At 30.8% G+C, this 13,125-nt stretch overlaps 1 protein-coding gene across 1 annotated transcript; it reads right to left on the reverse strand.

The window, feature by feature from the left end:
• Positions 1 to 7,256: 7,256 nt before the first annotated feature.
• On the reverse strand, positions 7,257 to 12,843 carry LOC129988873 (WAP four-disulfide core domain protein 5-like). The gene is made up of 4 exons (XM_056097149.1): positions 12,667 to 12,843; positions 10,474 to 10,549; positions 8,366 to 8,524; positions 7,257 to 7,621 (listed from the first exon to the last, which is right to left on the reverse strand). Exons 1-4 carry the CDS (start codon positions 12,685 to 12,687, stop codon positions 7,377 to 7,379), a joined length of 501 nt encoding a protein of 166 aa, XP_055953124.1. The 5' UTR covers positions 12,688 to 12,843; the 3' UTR covers positions 7,257 to 7,376.
• Between the last annotated feature and the right edge of the window lie 282 nt (positions 12,844 to 13,125).

Here is a 13,125-nt window from a genome sequence, read left to right on the forward strand (position 1 = left end):
TACGAAATGTTTATTGATTTAAATAAAATGCACACTATAGAAAAAATCCATTTGCAATGTGCGTAACGCAAAATAAGCATCATATAACGAATAAAGACTGTAAAAAATGAACCTCAAAGATATATTAAATAAAACGTACTAGAATTCTAAAAGTTCCATGCAATCTACAGTCAATCACAAAAATCTACATACACTGATCAAAATAAAGGTTTCTCAAAAAGCAATTAAATTTCAATTTTAAAAATCATATCACTCCTTCAGTTTTCTCTAAAAAATTTGTTTTCCATAATAAAAATATTCAGAAATAATAATTTCTAGGTAATTTTGTGATTTGTATAGTAATTATCAAGTCGCAAAAGTCTGCATACACCTGATTGGTGGACGAAAAAAAATTTGCATACGAAGTTATTTTGGAAGATTGTCTTAGTTTGAGGTTACATGTTTCGTTATCTATTCTAATCTTCATTTCCCGAGATTTTTTGACATTGTAACTTCAACAAAATGAGACAGGGAAAGGAAACATGTTTAGAACTTCGAAATATGATAGTAAGAATGAAATGTAAAAAGAAACCTTATGCAGAAATCGCAAAAATGGTAAAAAAAAAAGTCGGTCAACTGTTTAAAAAATCTACAGAAATTATGTTATGCGTGGAAATGTGCTTAACAAATATCGATGTGGTCGTCCAAGGAAGCTTAATGATCGTGATGCAAGAACCATAGTAAGAAAAGTGAAAAAAATTCGAAAATTATTGCTCCAAAATTAGCGAATCAAATTGCAACAGCTAGTGGAAAGAAAGTGCACCCAGAAACTGTTCGTAGAATTCTTCGATCAGCCGGCTACAATGGTAGAGTTTCTAGACGAAAGCCGTTCATTTCATCTACTAACAAACAAAAGAGACTTGATTTTGCTTCTGCACATATTGAACAAGATTTTAATTTTTGGAAAACAGTTGTTTTTACAGACGAGAGTAAGTTCAACGTGTTCGGGAGTGATGGCCGCGGAAAAATCTGGAGGAAAAAAAAAACACAGAAATGAATCCCGAGAATTTGACTCCAACTGTGAAACACGGTGGAGGCAGTATTATGGTTTGGGGAGCAATGGCGGCCGCTGGAGTGGACAATTTAGTGTTTATCGATGGCATAATGAATCGATTTGAAAAACTGAAGATTTTGCAAGACAATCTACTTACATCGGTTCGAAAATTGGGACTTGGGAACAACTTTGTCTTCCAGCAAGACAACGACCCAAAACATAAAGCTAAGATTGTTAAGGAATGGCTACTCTATAAAACGCCTAAACAGCTCCATTCGCCGCCACAGTCCCCAGACCTTAATCCCATCGAGCATCTTTGGGAGGAAGTTGATAGGAGAGTTCGGGAGCAATCGGTAACAAGCAAGGAAACCCTAAAGTAGGCAATAGAACTTGCATGGTCTCAAATTACACCTGAGACGACAAAAAATCTGGTTATGTCGATGCCAAACCGAATTCAGGCAGTTGTTACTTCAAAGGGAGGTCCTACAAAGTATTAATGTTACATTTTTTGGCATTTAATTCTGAAAGTAGACTTTTGTCACTATATAATTTAATATGTTGTTAATTTTTGTTATATTTTAACAAATTTGTTCATAATTTTTTTATTAGATATTATATCCAAGATGTTAACGAAAATAAAGTTGTATATTCAAAAATATGAGTAAAATACTAGATCTGCGAAAATTAGCGGGTGTATGTCGACTTTTGTGACTGACTGTATATTAAAAACATTAAAATTACATTAGGAATATTGCACCATTAAATCATAAAAAAATATACAGTAACTAATAATTGAATAACTTAATCTTAAAAACAATAAAAAAAAGAGAACAGGAATTTAAAAGTTGTAAACAATTCATCTAAAAAGTATCAAAACATATATCAAAAGCAACAGAAAATTTGTATAATTAGAATTTATCTTTATAATGAAATTTGGCAAACACATTCTAAAATAAGTTATTCTCTTTAAAGATTTTGATTGATTCAGCAAAATGAATGCATCTTAATATGCCACCGAGCTTCATCATACATTATTAATAACATAAGAATATGAAAAACAATCTTGTTTGGATTTAAAATTGCGAATATAACGAAATTATTACATAGATAAAAATATAAGATATTCTTTGAATAAAATTCATTATTTTTAGTAAAATATATAACACATTTGTGTCTTTTCTAAAATTTTGATTTTATTTTTATTATAAGAAACTGTTCAAATGTCCAACCTGAAGAGCTCCAGCAAACAGAAACACGCATGCATCTTTATTGTTAGAAGCGATGGTAAGAGAAATATTAATTTTAAAAACAAAACCAGCTGGAGTGGTCGACTCTAAACTTTTCCGCCTTTTCCCTATTAAAAATGTTATCACCCCCCCCCCCCCCTATCTAGCAAAAAATTTTAAACTACTGATTAAGTCAAAGAACACCTTACATGGCTTTAGTGTGTATTAGTTACAAAATATGAACTTTTTACATGAATGCAGCATTTATATAGAATCTATAGTATAATCCTTTAAGAATTTTTTTTGACTATTAATCTCTATAATCCAGTTAATAGTATCTGAAAATCGAATTTGTGTTTTAGATGCATTTTTCCCAGGTTATTGAAACCAATATTTGGCATAGAAATACAATTGTAGAGATAAAATCAATACCAAATTTGATAGATTTAAGTTATTGCAATTTTGAAGCTCGCACGTTTATATGCATTTGAAAGTACCAACCAATTGGCGTTCAACCTGTTGTTGGGTTTGATTCTGGATTTGATAAGTGTCTGCAATCAAGGGGTTGTCTTCAAGGTGTTTTCTCAGACGATTAACCCTTTGACGGTTTTGATTTCCAATCTGATAGGAATCAATTTTTTAGATGGTAAAATTGTGTACCGAATTTCATTCATCTATCTCCCTTTGTTTTGTAGTTATCGTGTTTGCATACATTCGGACAGTCAGACAGACTTTCTCTGAATGGATTTTGCTCAAACTTTTAATAGAAATCTACGAATTTGGTATAAAGACCATATACTAAATTTAATCTGTCTAGCACGAAACGTTTTTGAACTGTATTTCTCGGAGACATAATGGTAAAATGTGTTTTTTTGAACTCAGAAAGGTTTAATAAGTGGTGATTCGTCGCAATCTTGAGTTCAAATTTTTTGAAGATTACAATATTTTATCCATACTTTATACACGATATAGCAAAAAAAAAAGCATCGAAAGTTTGTTATTTTAACAATTAATTTATGAAATTAAAAATGGTATATAGTGGACATTAAGCCAAATTGGAAGTAAAAACATACTTATAACTGAACATTAGGGATTTAAAAAATTTTCAAACGGTCACCAGTAAATAAATATATAAGGAATTTAAAACTGATTTCTGGTATTTTCTTTAACATAAAATAAAAAAATAAAGAACTTAAAATATTTTTTTCCGATATAATTGAACGACCAGGAAAAGGCTTACATTATAAAAAATAAAATGAAAAAGCTGTTATAGTCTCTTATAATTTCTAATAACCTTTGATCTATCTATTTTGAAGAAAAACAAAATAGGAATAAATTATACCACTCAATAGGTTTAAAATTATATCGAAATATGTTTAAAAGGTAGATCTCAAGTTTACAGCATCATAAGCCATTTTCAAGTTCTAGAAATCAAAACTGAATTTAAATTAAATGCATTAAATTACACATATTGATAATTAGTTATAAAAATACCTTAAACATAGGAATTGAAACTTTCCTTTTAAGTAGAAAATCTTCCAAAGTCGAAATTCAGAAAGCGCTTTTTAAAAAAGCATTTAAGTCATCAGTGAGCAGTGATGTGCATTCATACCACTTGTTTATTGTGATATCGATTAAACCTAACATGTAATCTTTATCATAAGCGAGCAATTGATATGTGGTCCAATCATAGCGAAGCATCTAATTATCCTAGTTGACGTTTTACGATACTTTTTCAGATTATCGTGTGTTGTAGGTGGTAAGAATGGATACGTGAGGTCCACAAAGGGTTAGAACGACGGACAACTTAATACCGGACATTTTATTCAATAGGAGGACATTTTATTCAATAGGATTCATTTCTCTCGGAGAAAAAAAAACCACTCAAGTTATCAGTGAGCAGTGGTATGCATTCTTATCATTTAGGATTTTGATAACGATTAAATGATAGGTTTAATCGTTATCATAAGAAAGCTTTTCTTATGGTTCAAACATAGCCAAGCATCTAATACTTTACATTTATAAATACGTTTTCAGGTCACCTTCAACACACATAAGGGTGGATATTTGAAGTACATAAAAGTTTGGACAACAGACGACACAATACCGGACATTTTATTGAAAATAAAATCGGAGGATATTAGGATTTGTTCATTTTAAATTAAATCAGAACAACTTTTGGAAATATATATATATATATATATATATATATATATATATATATTATTTAGTTCGTCCAACTGTCACGTGAATTTTTTTTATTCCTTGGGGAACTTTTTACATTCCTGTGTGAAATAATTAATGAGAATTCTGTGATGCAGAATTGGTGCTTTTGTGCCATTCACTCAAGAGTTCATTTACCCTCAGATTGGCATTTCTTACATTCTAAAATCTCGTCAAAAATTGTTTCGACCATTTCTTATGATTATATTCACTTTATGTATGCGTAGCAGTACCTTGTCATTAAATAACTTGAGAGGAACTCCATCATGAGTTTAAATAATCTATAAAAAATTACAATCAATTCTGTAAAGAGTTCTATTCCTTGGCGAACTTTTTACATAATAGTGCGCATGAACTATTGAGAAGCTAATGATGCAGAATTGGTGCCTTTGCGCCATCCACTGAAGAGCTCACTAACTTTCGAAAACTCACAATCTGATTGGTTCATTCTTACTTATTCAGATTCTTACATTCTAGAACCTGGGAAAAATTGTTTTGACCATTTCTTATGATTATATTCAATTTTTGTATGTGTTGCTGTACTTAATCGTTAGGTATCTTGAGAAGAGCCTCACCATGAGTTTAAACAATCTGTAAAAATTACAATATATTCTGTAAAAGATTTTAATTCCTCGGATAAATTTTTACATAACTGTGTGTATGAACTATTGAGAAGAAAAGGATCCTAAATTAGTGCTTTTGTGCCATCCGTTCAAGAGTTCAATAACATTCGGAAATTCCTTTAGAAGTCTTTTACGTTCTAAAATCTCGGTAAAGATTGTTTCATTATTATCTTCACGATCACCCATATCAGTCCTGAAACCATTGGTAGGATAACGCACAGGAAAATGACAGGTATTACCGCAGCTTTCACTACAACATATCTGGTCTTCATAAGAACATTCGGCATTGTAGAAACACTCATGTTCTGCATGGAAACACTTTTTCATTGGCTCATCAGGACAATTTTCTGTGGGGGAAAACATAGGAAAATTTCCGTCATTATATTTTAATTTCAAAACTCTTGAATATTTCAGGATCTTTAATTGCTATACTTGAAAAATAAACTAAATTCATGTTAATATGATCTAAGTAAGAGTAATTGTTGGGCTGAAGTGAAAGATTCATTTTTCTAGAGAATGAAAATTCTTGATTACAGTTCCTACTTCGTTCACTCAGATGCATTCCTCTCGCCAACCCTCGATGATGCTGTTGTTTCTTATGGCACTTGCCATGGACAAGCCCGCTGTTACGAAGACAGCGACTTTAAGCCGGTGGGGGAGCGTCTCTTGTTTTTATAGTAGCGCCAACTAGGGTCAAGAGTACGACTTTGCTACTCACGCATCACTCATTCGCTTGCACAACCCCTTTTTACAGGAGGGAACATTCACATATCTCACAGATAGAACAACGGAAGAACAACCATGCCCATACCGGGACTCGAACCGAGGACGCCTAGATCACGGGGAAGACGCGCTACCCCTATGCCAGGACGCTGGCTGAATGATGTAGCGTGTGCTTATAGTGCTCAAAATGCTGTATGGTGACTAATTAACCGCCTTTATATATATTTATGTAATAAATATGCTATTTATAAGGACCAAGCCTGAGATTTTATTAATAAACCACAGCAATAATAAATTAAATGAAGGCCATCCTTTAATTTTTTTTTTTTTTTAATATTCTATCAATGAATTGTAGAACACGTTTTTAGGCTTGGAATTAGGTGGTATGAGCATACGTACATGATCCATAGGTAAGCACGATTCGTGTATACATTATCCACAAAGGTAGGACCATGATTGTCTTAGAATACAAGTCTTACAGTTGCATGAATATGATTGCAATCATACATGAGCAATAGCCATAGAGATACCAGAGAGACACGAACCATAGGGTAACATTCCTCGTTTCCCAATACTGATAAGAACATTTACAGCCAGCTGTGTCGTCGCTGTTACTTACTAACCCATGATAGCCATGTGGTGGATCTTTTCACCTGGGTGGTCTCACATCTGTTCATTTGCGACTACAATGGAAAACCACATATGGAATTCCTCGTCCCAAAGTACCTTCAAAGAGAAAGGGGTGTTCAAACATCTGGATGCTAGATTTTCTCTTTGTGAAAGGACCTTCCCACGACCCACTGGCGCCGCTGAGAGAGCATATGGCTGAACCCCGATTGGCCGAAGGAGAGCTCAAATGACCAATGTAAATTAAGAGACGGAGATTGTCGCCGAAATAAAGAGCGGAGATTTTTTTTTAGAGAAGAGAGAAGAAACGAATTGGAGAGGACGGTTGGACTACGACCACGAGTTCGGAGTCTGAGAAACTACCCCTGGAGTTGACATGATGGAGAACTGAGTTCCAAGAAAAACCTTCGAATTTGACTGTTGTATCTCCTACTACAGGTGTAAATATCTATTTATTTAACCAAGTTTAGAACAAGTTGTTCTTTTGTATATATAGGGCTGTAAAATAAAGAATTGTCCGGAAATTCTGCTTCGTTATTTGATCAATCTAGATCAGGACATTACAATAGATATACCAGTTTGGTTGCAATCATGTATCATCACTGATTACTTCCAATAGTTTGTGTGTATGTGTGTGTGTGTGTTGACGCTCTAGAAGCTACAACATTTATCCTACAAATACCTAAATTTGGCATCTATATACTTTGGAAGGCGAGAATGTGAACTTCAGAGTGATATTTTTGAAACTTTTATCAATTAACATTTAAGCTGAATTTTGGTTATAGAATTATCAATATATAATGCATTTTATAAAAGAAGTTTATTCTTTGAAGTTTGTGTTACATCATTCTCTGTTCTTGCTACAGAAAGTCCTATGAAAAAAAGAAATTCTGCTCTTTTGTTACATTACGTAAGGGGTCACTAGTTCTCAGAAATATTCTTCGGAGATTCTGTAAGTCCTACGGGTTCAAGCGAAGATGATAAATCCTTGTTTTTTGGATAACGTGGAACGACTCTTCGACCATTTGTAGGGTAATACACAGGATCACGACAGGTATTTCCGCAATTTTCATGACAACATATCTTAGGATTATCGCATTCGGCATCACTGAAACACTTGTGAAGCGCATGGCGGCATACTATCAAAGGCCGTTCAGGACAATTTGCTGAGAAAATAAAATGGAAAAACTTTCATTACTATACTTCAACTTTTAAATATTCGAATATTTAAGGAAATTCCACTACTTTTTTCCATATTTAAAATAAATTTATCTAGATATCCCTAAAAACAAATTAAATACTAATATATCTAAAATAATAAAATAAATGTTCTAATATACCTCTTTAGATATGTTAGAAAATTTAGGAGTGGAAATTAAGAAAGTCCAGTAAATTAAAGAGCGAAGTACATATATCAATTTTATATTTTTAAAAAGTCCAGGGTAGAAAATTTGTTATAAATAAATTAGGAAAAAAAGGCAGTCAGATATTTTAAATTATATTTTTCCACAATATTGAATAAAATTTTGTTGTCAAAATTATTTTCGTTTATTATACATTAGACCCATTTCCTAATTTCAAATCATATATTGTTTGCAGCCCTCATTTTCAAAATAACACTTTAAAGTTGTAACCGAAAAAATCAGTTTAAAATACGGTCTATGGTATTACGACATTTAAAAGATAAAATAGGATATTGAATGACAGGTTTTGTGCAACGAACCGAATTGGATTTCGAGGGAAAAAAAGTTGTTATTCTGGTTTATATTCATATATAAAGAAAGTAAGTACCTACCAAAATTCGATTTTCCACATAAAAATAAAACTCTCATAAAAAATTTCAGTTTCCAAAAATTGCATTTTTTTAAAAAAAGTTTAAAATTTTATACAAATTCAAAATCTGTACTCACCTACATTGCACGCCTGTTCGTCTGAGCTGTCCTCACAATCTTTCTTTCCGTCACATACTAGATATTTAGAAATGCATTTGCTGTCATTATAACACTTGAATTCAGTAAAAGGGTTACAGAATATACTTGAATTATCCGAATTTATCGACGATCTTGGCACTGAAATGAAACAGTCTGTTAACTAATATTTTTTGACATACGTGCTTCATTTCAAAAAGGAAAAATTTGTCAAATGTATCTTTAATTTATTTTACAATGGGAGACATATTATGTACAGGAAAAAAGCGATAAGAGATGCGTCAGTCTACATCGCGACACAGTTTGTCCCTTCAGTGATTTTACTATGAGATTCTGACAGAGATTTCTTTGCCACGTGCCGACTTAGACAAGGAAATCTCAGGTATCTTTTAAAGGTATGTGTAGGCGTTGGGCATTTTTATCCATTCGTTCCCAATGTATGTTGGAATCAATGAATCAGCAATATTATTAAACGCGTGTTAGAAATAATTAAATAAAAAGTGGGAATTGGATCAGGATAAAATTATGGACGCCTTTTTTTTCGACCAATTGAAATCAAAATTTTACATATAATTATAATGTTAGTAAAAATATCGCATATCAAACTTCAAAAATATCATTTACCAACAACACACAAGATTAATGTAATTCATTAATCTATGTCGATACGTTTTTCATCTTACATGCAAGCGAAAATACAAACAGACTGACGGTCAACCCTTTTATGGATTTGGTAAGAAATTTGTTACCTTTCTATATTGTTCTATTTCTGTTTCTGTATATAAGTAATACTAAATCTATAAACGGCCCGTATATTGCAATTTTAACACAGCTATGTAAATAAAGTATAAATTAGTATCAAATGGAAAGACAAAATTCGAAAATATTTGCAGTTAAAGCGTATTAATGTATCAACTTGGAAATTAAATGAATGCGATCGTATGAAACAATTTTAGCGTCTTCTGCAGACAATGTTGGCCCTTTAAGTCAAGAAATTTTGTTTTATTCTTAACACAGAAACAAGCAATGAATACTAATCCAATGATCAAAAATTAGCCATTTCTATTCTTTGCTTCATCACAAAAAAAAAAAAAAAAAAAAAAAAAAAATAGAAAAAAAGCTAAAAAAAATAGAATAGGAAAAATACCAAGGACAATGCCTAAGAAATGTATTGGGGTGACATAGCTTTGACTGAATGTTTACTTCAAGTTAAATTAAAAATTTTCATACTTTGTTGCCAAAAGAATGTTAGTAAAATTGTTAGAAAAATTTGATCAAAATACAAGTTGAAAAAAATCATTTAAAAAATTTGTAATAAATAAGTAGCTAGAAAAAAAATGGATATTAAAAATTCCTGCTGAATTGATGAACACTTCTACAAGAATATATATTATGCCAACATCACTTTAATATACAATCTTTTGGTTAATTATTTAAAAAAGTTAATATTTCTGGAATTTTACGATTATAGTGTCATTTCCGAAGTGTTTGATTTGTTTATGGATATAATTTTTGTTATTACATATTCTATCAATGTTTATAACAGTGTTTTTGGAAATATTATAGAAATTAATAAAATTCCAGCAAATATATTTATTAGCATTAAATTTAAGTTTTTTATCTTTTGTTACAGATATAAATGTTTAACTGTTTTACCAATCAATAATCAAGTCCTGAAAAATCTGGTTTAATTAAATTAAGTTCATCTGGAAATAATACTGCATATGGAAGTGAAATTTTAAGTTTAAATACAATGATGTTCAGTTATGAAGGTGTAATAAAAATTTAAAACAACAGTCTTTTGAAAGAAGTGCAAAAATAATTTATAAAATAGCTAATTTACTACCAATAAACCTTTATTAAATCAATAATCTAAATGTTCAATAATTCTTAAATGATTCGAAATTAAATAATGTAAAATTTAGTTATAGATAAATTTATCCCTTTGCAGTTTAGCATTATAATTTGCTCTACTTCCACGGTGAATTGACGTGGTATGCCACAAATTACTATTGGTTTTTTATTTAGATATGGCTATTAAACAGTAAAATAAAAAGAGTAACTGAATAAGTTGAATGAGACAGACTTACCTCCACGGATTTCCGCAACAGTTATTGCAGATAAGACAGTAATTGTAGAAAGAAGAACTGTAATAATTGCAATCCTCTAGAAAAAAAAGGTAAAAAAAGTTCTGAAGTTAAAAAAAATTCAAGCGGAAGCAAATAAGTTATAGATGTAAAAGACTAAATAAAAGATATTAAATTAAATTCAACATGATACACTTTGTATCATGTTTTCAAATCACATATGATGGTTGCCATAAAGATGGTAATGAAATACCTAAATAATAGAGACTACTTTTTCATCTTGGATTTATTTTTCTATTATACAACTAAAATATACACAAATTACGTTTTTATTTTAGATATAGGAATATTACAATATTTCCATTTAATCAGTTGTAACTTACAACATCTATAAAAAATAATATAAGGAAGGCCAATTAAAGCCAGCCGGAGTGGTCTCTCTAAAACGTTCTATCATACACTTTAATAGACTTGTGATGCCAGAGAACGCCTTGCATGGCTTTGGCGTACAATAGCTACGAAATATTAACTTTTGGGGCGAATTTAGCATTTTTAATGCATCTATTGTGTCATCCTTGGCGAGTTTTATGACGATTAATCCCTGACATGCGGTTAATAGTATCCAAGATTCGAAAGTCAAGGATTGGTGAATTGAAATAAAATTAGTATCATTGCAAACTTAATCACTTAAAAAAAATTATATGGCTTAAATATAGTATATACAGAAGGACATTAAAATTTTGATTAATTTTTAATAATTTAAAAATCGAATTAAAATTCTGAAAAACTCTTCAAAATCGATTGCAGTATTTCTTCGTTACAAACATGTAACAAGTTAAATTAAATAGAAAAATATTAAAAAATATTTCGCACTGATAGATTGATTCGAAATTTGAGGCAGAACTACAGTTTTGTTGAATGCAAAATGTCACAAATCTTATCTATTTATTAGATTATTTCATTTTTGTTGCGTAGAATTCTCATTAACACGGACGAACACATAGACATACTTCCAAAGTTGACTTCTTCAACTTGCTCAAGAAGATACAATGCAACGAAATAATCTCAAAATCTTTGTGGATTACTCAGTCTATCTTTTCTTCGTTTTTAGATAACAATTAATTTAAACTGCACTTCTATCAGAAATCTAATATATATAAAAAGATTTGGGAAGAAGACCTTTTCTTTCAATTATTTTTAGGCAATATTTATTTATTTATAGTTTGAAATAAGTATCGGTATAAAAAAATAGGACCTTTTATTTGAAATCGAGATTTTTTTATTTTCTTGCATACGAATTAGTGTAGTGATATTAAAGCCCACTTTGAAGCAATACTAGAACTATTTTGAGAAGGGATGGGCCTCTTTATTTTCAATCTCACTCAGACGACGACGATGACATCTCAGTTGACACCCTTTCCTCCAAGCTTCCGCACCACAATAGAGGATTCTTATATATAAAATACACAAAATGGAAGCATTGTTAAAGCCATTTCTCTGAATAAAAAAAAAAAGCATTTATGGAATATGGTTATCAGCCAGTCTCCGCACGCAATAATGATATGAGCAGAGCTAGATGAATGAAATATTGTATGCGGTTTATAACATTAAAATTGCAGAATTCTATCAACTTTTGCACTTAACCCTTCTCAGTTTATCTATCTGTCCGTTCGCCTTAAAATTCAAGAAGAAATTAATAAATCTGCTATATTGTAAAAATCGATAAAAGAACACGCCTTCCATTCATTGTTTGAGATTGAAAGAATGTTTAAAATTTTTATTTTGCTATAACTTTCTTAAAATTGAAGATAGGGAAATCAATCCAATTAGACAAATTAGCGCCTTATTTAGCCGAACAACTTTTGCATTTATAATTTTCTATAACTACAATACCTTAGAAATTACGGGCTGAAAAGTGATTTTCACGCTCTAATTTTGACATTTCTAACATCAATAATTTATGTTGCCAGATAAACTTAGAACCAAACTACCTTTGCCTTCCATCTTGCCACGACGTTTTTCTTTTCTTTTCTTTCTTTTTTTTCTTTTTTTTTTTTTTTTTTTTGAGACGCAATGACATCATATTTAATATAGCAGATTTTCAAAAAGAAATTTTAATAAAAATACTACATTTTTAAATAAAAAAAAGAAGAAAAAGAAACGAATGAAAAGAAAAAGATATAGCAAAATACTTACGTGCATTTTGATGAGAAACATAAAAAGTTGAAATACTAGTAAAGTTTGGCCATTCCGCGAATAAACTAAGCGTTAACGTTTCTTACTACTGTGTAACAGGATGTCTATCCCGCGCATGCGCTAAGAGTCTGATTATAAATGAAAGCTTCACGTGAAGTCTGACCTGTTTTCGTGCCGGTTTCTTGCTTCGAACTTCATGTTAATTTACATTTTAATCGTGGAAGCGACAGAATTCAAGAACATTTTCTGCGAAATGCTTTTTATTTTATTCTTTTTAGAAATGTTTGTTTCTTTAAAATATAACTACCGAAAGTATGAGAACACTTGTTATGCAGTTATTTTTATTACTTTTGAAAAAATGCTAATTTTCAATAAAACTCGAAAATTATTTATATTGATATTTAATTGTCTTTGTCAGCCAAGTATTTTTAGTTGAATATAATTGTAATTTTAACTTAT

This window comes from Argiope bruennichi, chromosome 10, assembly GCF_947563725.1.
Source record: "Argiope bruennichi chromosome 10, qqArgBrue1.1, whole genome shotgun sequence".
NCBI lineage: Eukaryota > Metazoa > Arthropoda > Arachnida > Araneae > Araneidae > Argiope > Argiope bruennichi.